The following is a 19,695-nucleotide window of genomic DNA, read 5'->3' on the forward strand; positions in this document are numbered from 1 at the left end:
CCCAGACCCATCAGGCTTGGGTTTCTCCAGCCAGAAATCCTGTTAGCCTGAGGACCTCTAATGCCCATGAGGGTTCAGGTAGTAACTTCCACTTTGCTTCTCCAGGATTACTTTCCTTTCTTCACCTGCCCTGGGGAGGATGTGCTAATGGGTCAGAGTTATTTGGTGTGATTTGAAATCCAGGAAGCGGGGAGCTATTGACAAAGCTGCTGCCTGGAGTCTGCAGGTTGCTCTGTGGACCTGCTGAGAATGCTGGAAGCAACTGAAGAGTCTCAAAGTCCCAGCACAACCCCTGTTGTCCTCCTGTCCCAGGTGGAGGAGACAGAGGCACATCTCAGCCCAGGGGCATCTTCATGGACCCATGCCCCGGAGAAAGAAAAACCCACCTAGGCTAGGTCTATTTCAAGTCCGGCAAGAGCCATAAACATCAAAATACTCTGTTTCATTAACTTTTTAAGCCCTTTAAGGAAAAGATACATACATACACACATATATACATACATTGTGTGTGTGTATATATATAGTATACTTATATATACATATATGCCCAAGATTGGCATATTTAGGTATTTATCTGTGATCAATAAGCTTAGAATGCAGTTATAAAGTCATATACTTCTCAACGAGGCTCCTAGGTTCTGCACAATTCACAATAAACTCAAAATCTCAGATCACCTCACAACTTATGTGGCTTTCAGTTTGTGCTCTCTCTCTGTCGTTCTCTCTCTGGAATTTCATAATCTCTTAATTTCCAGCAAATCAAAATGAAGTCCTCAGTCATGAGGAGGTGCCATGGGTTAGCCTCCAGGGTGACATTGGAGGGGACCCTCCCATGGTGTGAGCCATCACATTGCACAGGGGCTTTTTGTTATGTTGATGTGCTAAATGCCTTAGCTAGCCCAGGGGATACATAAAGGATATTTTCACTTGGAGTCCCATATCGGCCTCGAAAACTACTGGAGTGTCCCCAAATGCTGAAGTAACGGAGTCAGCCCCTCTCTCCTGCCTTCCACTCATAAGTTGCCCTCAGGACCCTTTTAAAGAGCCACAACTTTTAAAGACATCTATATGTATTTAAGTGAAGAAATGCAGCCTGGCCTTGACCTCAGGTAGGCTGGACTCATGGAGACGCTAGGGCCATGGCTCAGACAGGGGTTGCTACGACAGGTCCTGTGTGGTTGATGACATATTTGGTGGAAATGTGCAGCAACAGTGGGGTCAGGGTGCTAATGGGGTTGAGTTTGGACAAACAGCCCAGCCTGAAAGAGTATGCTTATAAGGACATGCCTTAGGGAAGGAAGGCCTTTTAGAATGAACACTGAAGATGGGAATGTCTTGGGTGCAGGCTGGAGAAGGGCAGAGAAGTAGGTGAGAAGCACAGTATGATCTGGAAGCCAGGAAGCATCAAAACTGAAGACATCCCTTCTTTGGACTGGAAGCAAGAGGGCTCCTTATGATCTTGGGTACACAAACTCACATGGGGCCTCCCAAGTTCTGTGTCCAAGGTGGAGGGGACCACTGTGGACCACAGAGTCCCTTGTCTTTTCATATCTTTCTCTTTGCCCCTTCTGATCTTTGAAAAGAAAATAAAGGAATCCTTTTCTTTCCCTAAAGACTGGCATCATATAGTCATTTTCAAAATAACAAGTGGTTACACTCTGGTTCTAAAACACAGAGGAAGCCCCCACTGAGCTCTAAGGTTGTTCTTTCTGTGGCATGGAGATTTCTGGGGATCCAGGGAGAGCCTTAGTAGTATCAAAAGTGCATTCCTTCAGCTAAGCTCTGGGCCACTTCCAGGAATCTTCACCTTGGGACTGGAATTCCAACCTGCTTAACTCAGTAAGTGGTTTGGCTTTTTGTAGAAACTAGAGAACTCTGGGCACAGCACTCAACGAATAATTTGAGATGTGCTATATTTTAGAATATTTGAGAATCCAGACTTGATTCCTTGAGTGTGTTTGGGAAGGGAAGAACTTTGCACGTGGAAAAACAAATGAGAAATTTTAAAAGACTTTTGATTGCTAAGCAATTGAAAATTCCTTCCCCCACCACGACAGAATTTTTTTTTTAAACAAGTCATGTGTTTTGATTTGTTTTCTAGTAAAGACCCTTGTCTTTGGAAGCCAAGACTTTCCAGCAAACAACAGTATACCAGACTCTCCAAGGACACAAACCAACCAAAACATATCCAGCTGTTATTGTTCCAGCACAGCATAAGCAAACTGTTCTCTGGGTCTGGAGAGAGAAGATGAAGGCTCCGGGAAAACTGAAGTCGAGCAGGATGAATGACCGAAATAATAGAACCATATCTGCTGGTCATGGGATGCACTCACAGAGATTTGCCTTCATTTTCCCCCAAGGGGAGAAGATCAACTGACATTTGTTTGCTTCTCAGAATACCATTCTCTGATGGAAGCCAAAGGATTCGAAACCCTTCCTTCTTGCCCGAATGTTTGGGAAGGAAAGAAGAGTAGCCTTTCTGGGTGGAAAGACAAAGAACATCTTTTTTGACCCACATAGAGATAACTTACTCTGTCCTCTTGTAATCATTTAAAAATATCCATTAATCTAAAAAGAGGAGAGGACTTAGATCACCTTCCCCTTCCTCCATGGCACCTATCATGGATGCCTTGCACACCACAGGTGCTCAATGGAAGTTGAAAAGGATTTTAAATAGGAAGCAAATGTGATAACCATAACATTTTTATCCTCAAAGTGCTTTACCAAGACATTAATGACCTTATCCTCACAACACCCCTGTGAGGTAAGTAAGCAATACTCTTACCATTTTACAGAAAGAGAAATTGGCCCCAAGAGTGACTTGACCTGGGTCCGCAAAAGGTTAGAGTCCTGGATTTTCTACTTCTAGTGACATGATCTATTCATAAGGACGTGCCTTTCTTTTCTTGAGATGCTTTCTCTGACCTTTTAGTAAAACAATAATACTTAAATATGTCACTCAGTAAAATTGATTTCCTCTGTTTGAAAAGAATATGCTTTGCTATTTCTGCCCCAGAGTGTGTAGGAAGTAACAGTTAGATGGTTGCAAATATTTTCTTTCCACATACTTCTGGAAACCTTCCTCTTCTTTATCACTCTTCCTACCGATCTACTGAGTCACTCTGTTCTCTGTGGTTCCGCGTGTCCATCTTCAAAGTTCTCATTCTTAAGTGCCATACAATTCATTTGCTATCCATCCCAATCAAAAAAGGAGTGCCGATGAGAACAGGGAGTCAATCTGGGGTCTCATTTATTCCTTTCATCAGGAAGCCATCAGAAATATCTTGTGGAAACAAATAATCCCAGCAGAATTTGGCCTATCCACAGAATAATCAGATACAAAATCAAACAGAAGTCATTATTGAATTCCAAACTATGGTCTGGTCCCTTGTGCTGTCAAAACAATAATATTAGTCTTGGAGAGCAGAGTCAGAGCAGGTGGGAAAGGAGTTCTTGTCAGGGATCCACAGCCACAGAGCAGGATGCTTTTCAGCAACAGCTAGAACCTGCCTGGGTGAACTATTAGTTCCTTCGGAACAGTCTCAGAAGGTGCATTTTTTTTGGGGGGGGGATAGAATGTTTACATCAAAATGCACCTTAACTCCAAGGAAAAGGCCAGAGCCAGAGCCAGGTTGACTGATCTAGAATTTTCCTCTCCAAGAAGGTTCTCAGAGCCAATAGAAAATCACTGTTGCAGCTAGTCCTCCTGGAGTGCTAATGTCATTCTCCACTGCTCCCACCTGCCCTCACTCTAGTTTAGTCCTAAAAAGAACATGGAGGTTCTTAGCATGGGTCTGTTTTCTTACTCAAAGGGTATCTTGGTAGTTGAATTGATAACAGTCAAACCATAGTAAAAAGAAAAAAAAGAAAAAGAAAAAAGGAAAGAAAGAAACTCAACTAAATTTTCCAATTCAAATGTTGAGGGAAAAAAAGTACCCTGATCTGGATAAAAATCAATAGTGATATTCCCCAGCCACTGTTTGTCTCTGAATCTTTACCTGTAGGCTCCACTCAAAGCACACCATGGAATGATTAAAACCCACCATTGGGACCCACATTTTGGCTGATGGATATTTTTTTAAAAAACAAAGTTTCGTTTCTTTACTCTGCAAAGAGGCAAAGAGAAGATGAGCTCATTTGATGATGTGAGCTTCAAGGTTGAAAAAGATTGTGCAGAAGAACAAAAGTGAGAGATAGTTCCTGAAGAGCTTTCACCCACCTTAAAAACCATCCAAATGCTCCCCATGCACCCATTCTCTTGTCTGCCCAAAGCTCATTGAATATCAGATTTCAAATTGATCCCTCCATATATTCTCTAATAGATTAGGAAAAATTAATAACAGGACATTTGGTTTAGAATTACAAGTGGCTGGCTTGAGCTAGGTGACCCCCGGTCATCAGACCAGAGTACCATTGTGCTGGGTTCACAGTGCTGTGAAGTATCTAAGAACTACAGGTGTGTGAGACTTCTCCCTGTCCAGCTGTACTGCTCATCCTGTGGGCTTCCAGGTACCATCACACTTGGAGAAAATACTATCCTGTGGTTCTATTTCCCAAGTAACGAGGTCACCACTATTCCTTATATGATGATTTCGCTACAGGCAATAATGACTAAATCCTCACAGCATCCCTGAGCAGGAGAGAAAGAGGAGGTTGGCCTTCTCTCTCTCCACTTTACAGATGGAGAAACCAAGGCACCAAGAGGTGAAGTGAGTTATCCATGATCACAGTGGGGACCCTGAATCAGCCTGTGATATTTCCTGATCTTTCTGGGTCTAAAGAAAAGCTTCTATGAGGTCTACAGCTAAAACAAATCTCCTAACCCCAGTGTAGCCTGAGGACCACAGGGTTATGTTGGGGATAGAGAAACAGACCAAGGGAGTCATTTGATAGGTGACCAGTTGCCTATATCCACCATGACATATGGCCGAAGGCTACTTCTAAAGGGATATTCACTGGGTATTTGGGTAATTGGCACTATACCCAAAAGAAATTATTATTATTTTTTTTGTTCTCCTTGGTTTAAGGATGGATTTTAGGAGTAGTCCTTCTTGGATGAGCATGGGTGAGCTGACTGACTTCAGTTTGCATTGTGGGGTCTTGTGATTCATGTTAGGGATTGGCAGGGGCAGGTATCTCCTACCTGGGCTTGCATATTGTTCTGCATGGGATGAGGCAGGCCAGGGCAGGTGTCCCTTAGGTCCTGCATGCTCATTTCCAATTTGGTCTATTTTTAGCCCTTGACACAAGGTGTTGGCCCTGTGCAGGGGGATCTCCTACTGTTGTCCGTCTGCTGCCCTCAGGAGCTGCCATTAATAGCACTCCTGACCGTTGGCTCTAGTACATACCAGCCATGTCCTGCCAGCCACTGCAAGGAAAGGTATGGAGAGCAAGAAGGCACAGCTCCTTTCCAGGAGGCAGAGAAGAAGCAGATGGTGCCCAGGAGAGTCAAGTAAGGCAGACAGAACCAGGCAGGCAAAGAAATAAAGCTGCAGGCTGATCAAGGCAGTGCCCTTGTCTTTTGATATTTGGCCAGTAGCAGAAGATGCAGTGGTTTAAGCAACAAATGAAATCTTTAAAATAGCTAAGGATGGATGAGAAAGAGGCTTGTGTTGTCATTGCAGGAATGCATCTTTTTCCCTCGTGAGGGGCTTCAAAAAAAGAAAATCTCTGAAAGGACAGAGTTACCTTTCTACAAGTTTTGCAATTGGGACAGGCACGCATTGATTTAGGATGCTCTGGGGGCAGCCCTCTTACAAACGGTTGGTTTTGTAGCCTGAAAGAGACTAACCACAGTAATTTCCACATCCAGGTGTTTGACCTGCCAATGAGAATGGAACGTTGCCTCTGACTGTGGCCAGTTTTGGATGAGGAGATAATGACACAGAATTTAACCTTGAAGAATCTTTCCATTTTATTCACCCCGTTCACACCTGGACTTCAATAAGAGGAGCTGATATTGACTTAAATTCATTTCCTACAAGATACTTGTGTGTGCTTCATAAGGAAGGGTGCCTAATAGAATCTAGTAGTCAATAAATGCTTGAGAATGAAATGAACAGAACTGCTACCTATAAGGTTGATCCGGCCACTGGGGTGAGTCTAGGTGTCTGTGTTCTCTTCTCTTTCATCATGCAGGGTCTTTCCACATCTCCTCTGAGCTCTTCAAGACTTTCCTGGCAGTTTTCTGATGCTACACTGAGAACATCCTTTGAATCTAGGTGAAATTAATTGCAATGAGCTCTCTTCGCTCTCCAAACTTAAATCCACCCCCAAGCAAATCTGATAGTGTTATTTTAACATTTTTCAGTTTAGTAAAGAAATAACAGATTTTTAGCTTTTCAATAAGACAATCAAATGAGTGTCCACAAGGAGTGCATCCTCATGAAGGCCACCATGTAAAGGTGCTGTCATCACCCACAAGAGGCCTGAAAAGCTCATTTTGAGTAAGGAGCCACTGTTCTTGGAAATCAAAATACCATCTTGTGTGCTAAACAAGTGTTAGGTGATCCAGTCCACTCCATTTGAGAAGCTAGGAGCCAGAAAGTGTGGACACTATAGGTAGGATATGCTGGGGTCCCATTTTCCTTTGGAATCTGGCATCCTTTTCTCCAGACCAAAGGCTCAAAGCCTGCACACGGCTGTCCTTTCCTTATATCTGTTCCTAGATAAAGGAGAAAATGTTCCTACAGCCTGGGGGCATCAGAGTTTGGGGCTCATTATAGATTCCTCCATCCCCAGGAGCAAGGAGCTGAATAGATAGGGGAGGGAGAAGTAAACTTTCTCTATCACACACACAAACACAGTGAGGGAAGTTTTGGTGTATACAAGGGAGTGGGGTACTGTCTGTTTAAGAGGTTCTGCAAATGAGATCAGCCTCAGAAACCTTTGCTTCTGCCACTATGACTGTATGGGACGGAGTAAAAGTAGAGGGAGAACTGAGAAGATGATATCATTTGGTGTTTTCTAAAAACCTGTAAATTTTTCTAATAAGGCTTTTTTTGGGACAGGGCCTGTTGCCGATGCCATGAGATGTCACAAGGCCAATAGAATCATCCTCATGACCATGGTCCAGACAGGTCTCTGTACTCCTTTAAACCACTCTGGGATTCAAAGGGACCATGGCTATTAAGGTAATGGCAAGTTAGGCCACCAGGGCAGGGCCATAGAGTGTTGGCTGGATTTGTGCCTGGGGAGGTAGAGTGAGGGGAATCTGGTAGGAGTGGGAGGGTTGCTGGGACCATAAGGAAGTGTTGTCCTCCTCCACTGGAAGGGGACATGTTGGCAGCACATGCCATCAAGAATGATGGGGCCTGGTCCCCATAGCACCCCTGGTTCTCAACTTGTTTGGACAAGTCTGACCCTATGTTCTGGAGACAGAATAGAGAAGCATATTTGAGATAAGAGAAACTTTGAGGGTGAGTGAGGCCAGTGGGGGCTCATCTGATGAATTTAAACTTCCTTAGCTTCATCAAGACCTTTCATCAAGGCCCTGAGAGACATGACATTCCTGCTTGGGATGTCTCAGGCTTGTGACAAGCAGCTCAGGGGATGTCACCTCACATCAATGGTATCTGAGGAGAATGAGGTTTCCTTTCATGCAGAGGCCCAGAGAGGAGGCACATCTGCTGAGCAATGGAGAAACAGGACCTACGGAAATGATGCTAATAAAATCAGCTAGATTTTATAGATAGTCTCACATATCTGAGAATGAAAAGAAGAGCCAAATTCTCTATGGGGTTTGTGGGCATATTTGATGGGGACAGGTGGCAATAAGGAAAGAAAAGAGACTAGATTTATATTTTATTCTATAGCTCCTGGTACAACACTCTCATCTCCTACCAGAACTAAATATTGAGAGTTAATTAGTTTTTGTCAGGCATTCCCTCTGGGGGTGGGGATGGGGGCAACTGGGGCAGCCTGACCCAGTGCCTCATGATCCATGAGGGGTTTGCCAGGCACTCAAGCAAATGGCAGACTAAGAGCAGATTCTCAGTGTGGGATGAAGCCACCAGTGCTCACTGAGTGCAAAGAGTGACCTTGACGCAAAGGAGGCTGAAGGGTCTGGGTTTTCAGAACCAAAGTCTTACAGGTAAGAGGACAGATCTCCCAGGGGATTGGGTGGAAAATGCCAGCCACTGTTCAAGGTGGGAGGAGGCACACTGGAGGGGGAGAGACCACAGGGGAATGGCTGGTTGGGACTAGTAGACAAAGGGTCTCCAGATGATTGGAAACGCAAGGACTGGTTAGAGGCTGATGGTGCCAAGAAGGCTGATGAAAAGTCTCCTCTGGTCATTCTCTTTATGTGTCCCTGCCTCCCTCCCATGTTTCCTCCTTGTTTCCAGACTTGTCTTCATTCTTCTGTCCCTATGCAAAACCAGATTTGCCTGCTCATAATGCATATTTTCATTTTTCATCCTTAGGAAAGTAACGGGCAAGATGGAGGGGTGAGGAGTAACATTTCATTGGATCAGAGTGCCCTCCTGCCTGAGTCCTGCCAAGCCCAATCCTTCAGAGGTCAAAAGAAAGGATTTCTGAAATGTTCTGTGATCTTCTCATTTGTTCCCAGTGGCTAAGGCCCCAGAGAGGCCTCCCTGAGTTGGAAGTTGTCCCCCCAACTTTGGCGCTCCAGGTCCATGAACTTCGGTGATTTTCTCAGTTGCGTGTAAACATAAACATACACATGAAACACACACGTGTGCACGCACATGCTGAATGTGTAGTAGTAGAATACAAGCGGCCAATTAAAGCTTGTGGCTGTGTCACAATGAAACAGAAAGAAAAAGGAAATAAATCCAAGGACAGGCAAACAAGCCAAAGTGGCAGAGGCCCCAAAGGGATGCATGGGGTCACTGTTGAGGACTGCTCTGGTGATGGCACACAGAGCCCCAGAGCTGAGGCAGACAAGAGTTGGGACCCCAGAAAGCCAGGATAGGATGGCCCCTCTCAAATGGCCTCACCACCTCCAGCCTCAGCAGAGTAAGCAGCAAGCTAAGCCCTCGGTAGGGAAGCAGAATAAAAAGGAAAAGCACCGCTGACCGGATCGGAATTCCCAATTAACCGTTGAGTGGCCCACGGGCCTGTCCCAGGCTGGGTGGAGACAGTCCCGCATGGGTGGTCTTTGCCAAGGCCGAGGTGTGCTCTGGGCATCATGCTTCCTACATGGGTGGGCACGAGGGCCGCAGGCTCTCTGCACCTCTCCTCCCTTCCTCCTTTCCACCAGGGAGGACCTGAGGGGACAACCAAGTCAAGGAGGATGACAGGACAGCACTGCAAAGTTTAGTAATAATAAAGAAATCAAAGGAATTGGAACAAAAAAATAAAAGGAGCATCCAGTTTACAACTGAAATGAAATTGAAAATTTGTTCTTTTTTTCTTTTTTCTTTTCTTTTTTTTTTAAAACAGATTTAGATAAATAATAAGGGGGGTGGGAAAGAAAAGCCTCTTTGAATAATAATTTTTAAAAAAACCCCATAAACATAAAAAAAATCCTCAGTTTTTGAACTTCTCTTGAGAATAGTTTAATATGAGGTCTTGCACCCTAAACAGTTATATCTGGAATTAAAAAAAAAATTGCAGCTCCACACAACAAAGACAAACAGTATTTACTGAAAAATAGTGTGTGTGTGTGTGTATATACATATACATATATATACACACACACACGTGTGTGTATATATATGTGTGTGTGTGTATATATATATATATCTGCATATATATATATGTATATATATATATCTTTTTGTGGAGATTTTTTTTCTTTTTGTGATTTTTTTTCTTTTCCTTTTTTTTTTTTGTGCCCAAGTAGAGATACAATGGGATTGAAAAGATGCCCTAGAACAGAATATTCCTTATAGGAGTAATGCTTTGAAAAATAACATTTAAAAATGGTTGAACACACTTGCAACACCTCCAGAAATTCAACTTGGTACAATGTGAAAATAAATAATTGACTCAAATCTTCACCCAAATGACGTGGCCTCAAAGACCCAGAGTATGCTGCTGGTATGAGTCTCGCCATCCAGACAGGGGTTGATATTCAAGCACCACCCCCTCCTCCCCGCTGTCTGCTCCCCAGCACCCTTATACTCCACCTCAGCCATACCCAGAGTCTGTCTTATATCTGTTTTCTACATTTCTGGCAAGACCTTGCAGCAGACACATACACACAGATATACGTGTGCTATGGGCACACACACACACACACACACATATATGCACACGTACACACACACTCACTACACACACAAAATTTCCCACTCAACCCAGATGCACCAAGTGAGCTGAATGACATTCAGCCAACCACAATGGTGAAAGACAGAAGCACCAAACAGTCTTTGAAATGGGTCAGTTATTACAATTTGACTTTTTTTTATATTCTAATTTTCCTCTTTTGTTAATATTTTTAAAAAGCACAAATGAAAAAATGAAGAATTCTTTCCAGATCAATTTAAGGCTTCCCACCAAATGGAAACAAAAGAGGCCTTACACAATATCATATGTGATAATTGTATACCTTTCACGGCCTTAAAATGACAGAACGAATCATTTTTGCCGGTCACTGATTTAAGTATTGTGCCTTTAAATTGATGTCTTATTCTTTTTGCTACTATGCTGAGTTTTATTATTACTGATGTTCTTTGATTACAAAAATGGAAATTTCCTTTACTTTGCATTAGAATTTCCCATTCCTATAGAATTATTGGGGTAGATTTTTGTTTTGTCCTGTTTTGCTTTATCCTAGGAAACGAATGTGATTCTTAGCAGGTGAATGCTAAAATGGCACATAGTCAGCCTTCAAGTACCTTTTCCAGCCATCTGAGTTTCAAATAGCCAGCCTTTTGGCTCCTAGAAGGCGCTGATAAGTTAGGGGCAAGGACAGGGGACAGGGAGAGAAACCAAAGAGGAGGAGGGTTTTCTATGCCTTTGCTTTTGGTAAATTTGTTTTGTTCGATACAAATAATCGGATAGGAAGAATGATTGCTTTGCGGGTTTTTTTGTTGGTTGGTTTTCATTTTGTTTCTAGATTTGTTTCATTTGATTGTTGAATTTTTCCTCTCCTGGTGCAAAAGTCACCAGAGAGTTTTGCATGAGGAAACATGACAGTACTTAATGAAACTCAGCACCTAAGGGCATAAGGCAGTTGAAGGTTTTGTTTGTTTGTGTTTTTTGTTTTGTTTTGTTTTGTTTTGATCTTTCAATCAGCACCAATCCCATAAATGATCTACACTTGGTGTAAGGTATAAAACTTTTTTTTTCTTTTGGAGTGGAGACAACTCCTCCTTCTCCACCCTATGAACCATAGTGTGGGATTTTTTTTCAATACTGTTTCTTATGTGTAAAAAACAAAAGAAAAGTTTTCTTTTTGTTTTTACTTACAAAACATAGAGAATATCTTTGTATACATACAGCGACTGGAAAGAAAGCTTATCTGAAGGGGTTGTGACTTATTCTTTTCTTTTTTTTTTTTTGTAGCATTGGTGGTTGTGATGGTGGTGGTGGTGGTGGTGGTGGTGGTGGTTTTGTGTTTTGGGGGAAGGGAGGGTTATATTTCTTGTGAGCGGTGTTTACCGCAAACCAAACTTAAGGTCCCCTTCTCAACTTGGGTCAAGATGCTCTTAGAGTGAAGACTCATACTGTAGCAACTCATAAAGGAGTGGTCCGTCTCGATACCGAATGCCTACTGCGGTGGGAGTGACATACTGCAGAATGTTAATAGTCCTTCTCAACCTTCTGTCTACAAAATGAGCATCCCAAGCTGGATATCTCTTTCTTGGCATGTCAATCTTAATGAGGGGCCCTTCTGGGTGGTAAGGACGCCCCGACGGGGTAGAGGGCCCCATGGGTCTCACTTGGAAAACGGGCAAGCAAGTGTCAGCCGTGAGATCCTCCTGTTGTTCCGTTACGGCTCTGGTAGGCGTGACCTGGGTCCCCCGGTACCCAGGGGTCTGAGGTGCCATGGGCTCAACATCGGGGGGCAAAGGGATGCCCCAGAGCAGCTCGGCACAACAGGAGCTGGCAAAAATCTTAGCTCGCGGCCCCATGGGATGCAGCACACCATAATATAAGAGCATCGATGCGATCCCAGCCACAAAGCTAATAAAGACACAACACAGTGCTGGCACCGCATAGGAGTCAGTGGTCTCCGGGTTTCTGTAAAAATACCAAAGGAACGTCAAGGCAGCATTCTCGGTCAAGACTATCGTGTAATATGCAAACATTCGATATCGAGTCCGCCCTTCCTTGACGTTAAACCAGCAGAAAATGTACACAATCCCTACCACCATGTTGAAGAGGATCTCCTCCCACTTGGACATGCAGAAGTCTGTTCCGCCATGGATGATCCAGAAGGCCATGGCGCACCAGTGAACTACCACGAAGATCCCGAAGTAGAGCTGGAATATGGAAGCAAAGAGGGCAAAAGAGATAACTCTGGATGAGATGGTGAAGAGGCGCCAGAAGAGGTGGATGAGGGCCCCTCTGTAGCTCATACTCTTCTTGTCGTCCCTGGAGTCCCGCAGCAGCTTGTGATAGGAGGCTAGCACCCAAGCCAGGGACATCAGGGAAGTCGCAGAGGAGACACCTGCCAGAAAGACACAAACCCACACAGTCAAAACCTTGGACATCAAGCACTGGGCACGGTGGGGCTGCCAGCCGAGGAGACGCCCACACACACAGCGGTCTAAAGGAGGAGGAAGAAAGAAACACACAATCAGGAATGGGATTTCAACGTCACAGCTGTTCCCTAAGCTGACAACTTTGGAGGTCTCATTTTACATTTCACAACCCAGTCCGGAATTCCTGGGGACCTACCACTCAAGACTAAGGCAGAGGCTGATGTGCCTCGCCAAGGGATCCGAGAACTGGGGACACCATGATGATTCACTGCAGTCGCTGCGGGCCAGCAGGCACGTGTTCAGTTTTAAGGAATCACGAGCTTGTGGGGATCCTTGTTACACATGTGTGTGTGGCCAGGGTTGGTGGCCCTGTCACCAGCAGCCTGTGCTCTCAGAAGAGCCCACAGAAGGGATAACCAATGGTGAAGCCCAATAGTTTGCTCACTGCCCCCAAGTTCTACCACTATCCGCCTCTGGGAAAGCACTGGAGTCTCTATTACTTTTTCATCAGCTCACCCATGGCTCTGAACCGAGGCTTTTGCATTTAGCTTCTCCATTCCCTGACTATGACCACCCTGACCAAGGGTCCTGGGGTATTCTGTCTGTTTCGGTGGTTGCCTTTCTCACTCATTCTTGTATCTCTCATTCTTGTCCAATTTTTGTTGCTTTCTCCAACCCACCATTCTGCTCAAAATTCTCTGAGGCTTTGACGTGGGAAGCCCGTCCTTGTCTCATCTCTGTCCTGACTCAACAGCACTGTTGTTCATGCTTTGAGAATGCCTTTTCTGCTCACCCTCCTTTGCTCATCATTCCCTGCATTTCTCCTCAGCAGGCAAGTGAATGTGTCTGATCCCAAATCATACTTCAATTGCTATAGAGCAATTTTATTTATAATGTTGCCTATGCTGCCTATTGAATTTCTGTAACTCAATCAAACTCAACACAATAAATAGTTACCGGAGTTTCTCCAAATCCACCTACAAGAAACCAATTATTAGGCAAGTGTTGCCATATGACCCCCTCTGAAGCAAGATTCCCCATCACCCTTCGACACTCCCACGTATTTTCTCCATCCATCCAAAGGCTCTTTTGTTTTGCCTTTCTCTCCACATTCAGAACTAAACACAACTAAATTCAGTTGGAGTCCTGAATACTGTTCCTTTGGTACCCATCTCCTTACTGGGTTCCCTCCCTTGCACTACAGCCCAATTCCCCACAATGTTCTTCCAGGCTGAAGTCAAAGTTACATCATCAACGTCTCTCAGCTCAAAGGTCCAGGAGCTTGCTCATCAAGAGACTCATTCAACTGCTCCAGCCCTGTAGCCTTGGATTTGTCTTTCCCTGGGAACCTGCTCATCCTCCCTCTCCCTTCCAAGCCCCAGGGGAGAGTCAAAGTCCCCTGTCATTTTACACTCTCCCTGCATTCACTTTCCTCATCGACCTCACTCACATACTCCCAACATCTCACAGAGACACTCAGGTTTACAGCTTGCAAAATGATAGAGTACAATAATAAAAACCATTATGTTGGTGTGAGCATAGAAAAACCTCCAGACTGTTAACTATTACAATGAATACGTATGGCTTTTGTAAATAATGGCAACCACAGTTGACAATAAATAGGGGAGAAACCATCCCAATTCTTCCATAGAAGCCAATCTTGAGAACATCTAATACATTTCCTATCACCTTTCTGGAAAGTTATGAACATGGTACTTGATGTATCCTTCCCTGCCCCTTGTACACACAGGGCATTTCCACCAGCACCTGCTGAGGCCGTGCATGCTCTGCGACAACATCACAATGGTCATCCTAACCTTTCAGAGCCTCCTGAGTTTATCTTGGCTGGTGGTGGGGTGGAAAGGGAGGGGAACAAGTCTTCTTGGGAGTCATGTGATTTAGGCTGTGGGTTTCCAGAGGGCAGGGAATGTGCCATCCTCTTGGTAGTCTGTGCCAGGCTTTTTGCTGATCCTTTCCTTTACCATAGGAAAGCTCCTCTTGAATGTCTTTGTGACATCAGCCCTCTCCTGGTGAACTCATTTCTTGATGTTAATAATCTTGGTGGTACCACTGACCTTTAATAATCAGATGGGAGTTCTACAGAAGCTGAATGGGAAGAAGGCGTGATTTTTTTTATTCCTTCTAATAAATCAAAATGTATTACTTCCCTGGTTCTAAGACAAAAACACGAGTGCCAAGCTCATAAAGTAAGAAAAAGCAGCTTAGCTTTTGCCAGAGCATGGTCTAATTCAGGCTTATTCTGAGTGTGATTTTGAACAGACTTGGCGGACAGAAGCGGGACAGCCCCTCAGCCTTCACTGTGCTGGCCGTGATATTCTGTGTGTTGTGATATTTGCCCTCTCCATATCAAATACAAATAAGTAGGAATTCATCTCCAGCAATCACACCAGGTACAATTTTTCATCATTATTCCATCTTCTGGGTTACCTATGGCATGTCCAGATCTGTTGCTGTGGTTTTTGAGGGCCTGTGTTCTGCTCCTGCCTCACCCTTCATGAAGTGTTACAGAAACTGCTTCCCTCGGAGCAGACCTATACACTGCCTTGGTTCTTGGTTAATGCTTCCAGAATTGCTCTCTAGAGTTCGGCATGAATGTCCCCTAAGCATCATAAGACATTAATGTGAATTACAAGGAGGGCTTGGGACAGAGTCACATGGAAGACAGATCTGAGTGCTTGGCTGCGGTCCTGCTGGCCAGCTGGCCAGCTGATGCCCAGCCCCACTCTTACTTCTCTGCCTGTCTGTTCCCAACTTGATATATTGTATATCACCAAACAGTCAATCCACAGGAAGCTTCATGGACCACTCCCTTCAACCCACTCATTCAACAGGTTGCAGAAGTACAAGGGCTTGGGTTCCTTGCCCAAGATTACCCTGAGGACCACTGACAGTACAGCTGTCAATTAGGCCCACGGTACAGCTCTCTGCCATCCAGATCACGCTAGTCCAGGCTCTCCACTCTTTCTGCACCCTGTCACTTGGTCAGCTTGGCTCTCCAGAGACCCACCAGGTAGCCCCTTTCCTGAGGTCATTTGTGAAGAAGGCCATCAGCCTTCTCTAATTGCATATGTTTGTTCTAACACCAAGCTGTTGGTCCCTGAGGGCCTTGAATGCCAGGCCACATGCTTGGCTTTGTGCAAATGCTCCAAGTTAGAGTAGAAAGGGAAAGGGGAAAGTTTTGACATGTGCCCTGTATACAAGGTGACCAGGGCAGAGGCCCTGTCCAGGACTGGAAAAAGTGCGTTTATCTGGAGCCTCTTCTCAGAGCCAGGGCAGGGTGAGCAGGGACAGGAAGGAATATGAGTGGGGACATCATGCCATGTTAAACCTGCTCCACTCACTCTGCCAGCAGCATCAACAGAGATGATCCTATGGGGAGGGAGGAATGCCTGGAGGGGGCTAATTCTAATTCACCACATTCACCAAAGAACTCCCTGTTCTATGCAAAGTTGTAGACACATTTTAGGGGGTCCAGAGTTAGTGCTGCTGAAAGGCTGAGTACATCCTACAGTGGAGACCAAAATACCAGGCCCACTTTAGATCCCATTTTGGAGTTGGGTTTCTCACTGGATGTTCAACAGAGGGTAACACTTGCCCTCCGGGGGCTCAAGAACCAGTGGTACCGGGCATTAGATGATACATTTGTTTTCAACTCGCCTCCAGGAAACTTGTCTGGATCCCACCTATGACATTGGCACACTTGTTATGCTTGGTCAATGGATCAAATGTCCCATGATTTGCCACGTTTGCATCATTTCCCTGGACAAAACCTGTGGCCTCCCCCACCACAGGACTGTAAGTGCATCTTGTCCTCAAAGGACTGTCAGCAGAAGGTGCTTCAGGGCAGCCAGCTAATTGGGGGCTCAACTGGGGCAGGGGAGGGTGTGCCCCAGACGAATGTGTTCCCTACAGAGTAGTTGACTGTCCCAGAGAACACCGCATGATTCACTGAGCATGTATATGCATTATCTTATTTAGGAGAACCTTGTGATGTAGGTACTTACTATGGGCTGAACTGTGTCATTCTTCCCACCAAAAAAGTTCATATGTTGAAACTATAGTCCCTAGGGCCTCAGAATGGGATTTTATTTGGAAAAAGGGTCTTTAAAAGGGTGATTAAGTTAAATGACATAATTAGAGAGGGCCCTAATCCAATCTGACTTTGCTCTTATAAGAAAAGGGGATTTGGATACACAGAGATACCAGGGATGCACTCACACAGAGGAAAGACCACGTGAGGACACAGGAGAAGGCAGTCATCTGCAAGCCAACGAGAGAGGCCTCCAGAGAAGTCAATCCTGCCTCCGCCTTGATCCTAGACTTCTAGCCTCCATAACAGCAAGGAAATAAAGGTCTGTTTTTTTAGCCACTCTGTCTGTGCTACTTCATCACAGCAGCCCTAGCAAACTAGTACAGTGCTCTAATACCCATTTTTTAGAAGAAGAAACTTTAGATATTTTTCAGAAATCATATGTCCATCAGGAAGTAGAGTCAGGATTCAAACTCAGAGTCTGATTCCAGGGGCCCTGAAAGCAACTGCTATACTAACGGGCCCCCTAGACATGGCCTTAGAAGAGGCCAGGTGAGGGGAGAGGAAAGAAAGTCGAGGCATTTTGAGTATGGAGGATTTGAATCTTTTGCTGAGGGGACTGGGTATCTGAGAGAGGCCCTTGATTTTGGAGCTACAAACCAAATTTGCCTTCTAGTCCACCTTCCTCAGGAGAGTATCATTCAAGCCACAAGGAAAGAGGTGACTCCAGTAGAATTAACTGAGATCGGTTTGCCTCTGTCAAGTGATTAATCTTCAAAGGCCTGCAGTGTATTCCATTCTAGAGGGAAGAAGGCAAGGTTTTCCCTCACTACTGTGGCTCACTCGGAAGATTTCTGTCATGCCTGAGATCAACCCAAAAGTCAATGCATTATCCTGGCCAAGACCCAAGCCCAGGGGTACTGGCTTCAGAAGAGGACTTGTGGCCCCCTGTGAGATTCTCAGACAGGCCTGGGAGCATTTACGATTTGCTCCCACTATGGCTCAATCGCTTTCTATATTCCAAAGATCAGACTGGAAATTGTTAAACACTTCACATTCAGCTGTGACAAGTTCTGGGCAGTGACCTTCATGGCTTGCTCACTTTTCCTGGTGCAGACCAGGAGGCAGGGCTTGCAGCTGGCCCACTGAGCCCAGCCTCACCAGCTGGGAAGATGCTGGAGTCTCCAGCTAGAGACTCCTCGGGGGTCACTCCCCTTGAGAAAAGCTCAGGAGAGGGGCCCTCAGGTTCTGATCACTGGACCCAGGGTTTAAGATTTCCAGAAATGGAATGGCCATATCTATGACTAATGTAACAGAGCATGAGGGGCCACAATCTGCAGTTGGACACCCCTTACCGAGGAGCGGTAGCCATCAGGAAATTTGGTGGTGCCAGTGCAATATCCAAGGATCACTCTCAGCTGAACTGTTGCCAGTTGGGGAACAAAACAAAAAAATGTGAGTGTGGATATCCCATTGTTTGAGAAGCATAGTAACATGGTGTCTGGGGAAGGACGGGACTCTAAAATTGGAGGGCAAGGGGGAGATGAAATGGAAGAATCTGAAGGAAAGATACAATGCAGTGGGAGGGATCAGGGTACAGTCACCAGGGTGAGGTAGGGAAGCTGAGATATGACAAGCCCAAAGCAGGGCCATGACCACGGCAGGGCTGCACCAAGGAGCCAGCAAGTGGGAGCTCCAACACACCAGCAGAAAGGGAAGCTGAAGGAGAAACCAGACACTACGGTATCTCATGGGGAGAATGCAACATGTGGGTTTGAGGAGTACCCTGAGAACCCCCAGGGGTATCTAGAGATGGCCATGAGATGAGGTTAACAGCAGGACCTTGTTCTGCGGAGTGGTATGTGCACGCCCAGCTCTGTTACCAGCTGCTGTCCCCCACCTTTCTATCACAAGGTCTTAGTACCACCACTAAATCACATGTTGGAAAAACACTTGGATGAGGGATTCGATGGGGCACTGAGCACAAGGTGGAGCAGGGTAGGAAGAGTCAGCTGTGCAGACTCCCAGCTCCCTCTCCAGTGGCTCCCTCACATCAGCATATAACCACAGTCAAGTTCTTCTGGTCTTACAAAGATTAGATCGTCCCTGGACCCCCGCACCTTCCGCTAGTGAGATCCCATCTCCCTTTGTCTCTTCTCCTCCAAACTTCTCAAGGGTAATCTCCTTGCTCCCTTAACTCCCCTGCCTCCCCTTTACTCCTGAACCCAGCCCCCATGGAGAGCTCTCTTTGAAGTCCTCAACCAATTCCTTCGTGTACAGTGTAGATGGCCTGTCTCTCCTGACACTGTGTGACATTTGGCATCCAGATCCACTTTGTTCTTCCTCACACTTGACCATTAGCTACTGCCCTACTTATGCCATCCTTTCTTTGCTGGGCTGTTATCCCCATTTTTCAGGTAAGGAAACTGAACCTGAAGTTGAAAGACTTCAATGTGGCCGTAGCCACGTTCTGAAATTACATACTCACCTAATTTGTATGGTATGGTATCCGTAGAGATTCCCCAAGCCAAGAAACATGCTCAATTGGCTATTTGTCTACATGCATGTCAAGGTCAACATCTCCCTCTTTCAACTCTCACCTCTTCCCTAAAGCTAATATTAGGGGAATTCAACCATCTATTCTTCAAATCATCCTTGTGTATTTTCCTCACATTGAGCTCCTGGTATCTGGGTGGTTCTTCACTTTCCCCCATCCGACTTCCCCTATCTTCCAACATTTTTTAAAAATCTCAGTCTCGGGGCGCCTGGGTGGTTCAGTTGGTTAAGCAACTGCCTTCGGCTCAGGTCATGATCCCGGAGTCCTGGGATCGAGTCCCACATCGGGCTCCCAGCTCCATGGGGAGTCTGCTTCTCCCTCTGACCTCCCCTCTCATGCTCTCTCTCTGTCTCTCAAATAAATAAATAAATAAATAAAAAATCTCAGTCTCTTCTTGGGAATGCTCCCAGGAAGAAGACATAGCAGCTGTGTGCACAGTTCTTGAAAGATTCCTGCCTGTCTCCTGTCCT

The 19,695-nt window shown here is 45.3% G+C and overlaps 1 protein-coding gene across 1 annotated transcript in view; it reads right to left on the bottom strand.

The window, feature by feature from the left end:
- Nucleotides 1-11,505: 11,505 nt before the first annotated feature.
- LOC111153800 (XK related 6) overlaps nt 11,506-19,695 on the bottom strand; it is a 302,598-nt gene continuing 294,408 nt past the window's right edge. Inside the window, exon 3 of the mRNA XM_022513045.1 lies at nt 11,506-12,583. Within this exon, the coding sequence (XP_022368753.1) occupies nt 11,619-12,583 (965 nt within the window). The 3' untranslated portion in view covers nt 11,506-11,618. The remainder of the gene's footprint in view (nt 12,584-19,695) is intronic.

This window comes from Enhydra lutris, unplaced genomic scaffold, assembly GCF_002288905.1.
Source record: "Enhydra lutris kenyoni isolate GAN:26980312 unplaced genomic scaffold, ASM228890v2 scaffoldscaffold3, whole genome shotgun sequence".
In the NCBI taxonomy this organism is placed as follows: Eukaryota; Metazoa; Chordata; class Mammalia; order Carnivora; family Mustelidae; genus Enhydra; species Enhydra lutris.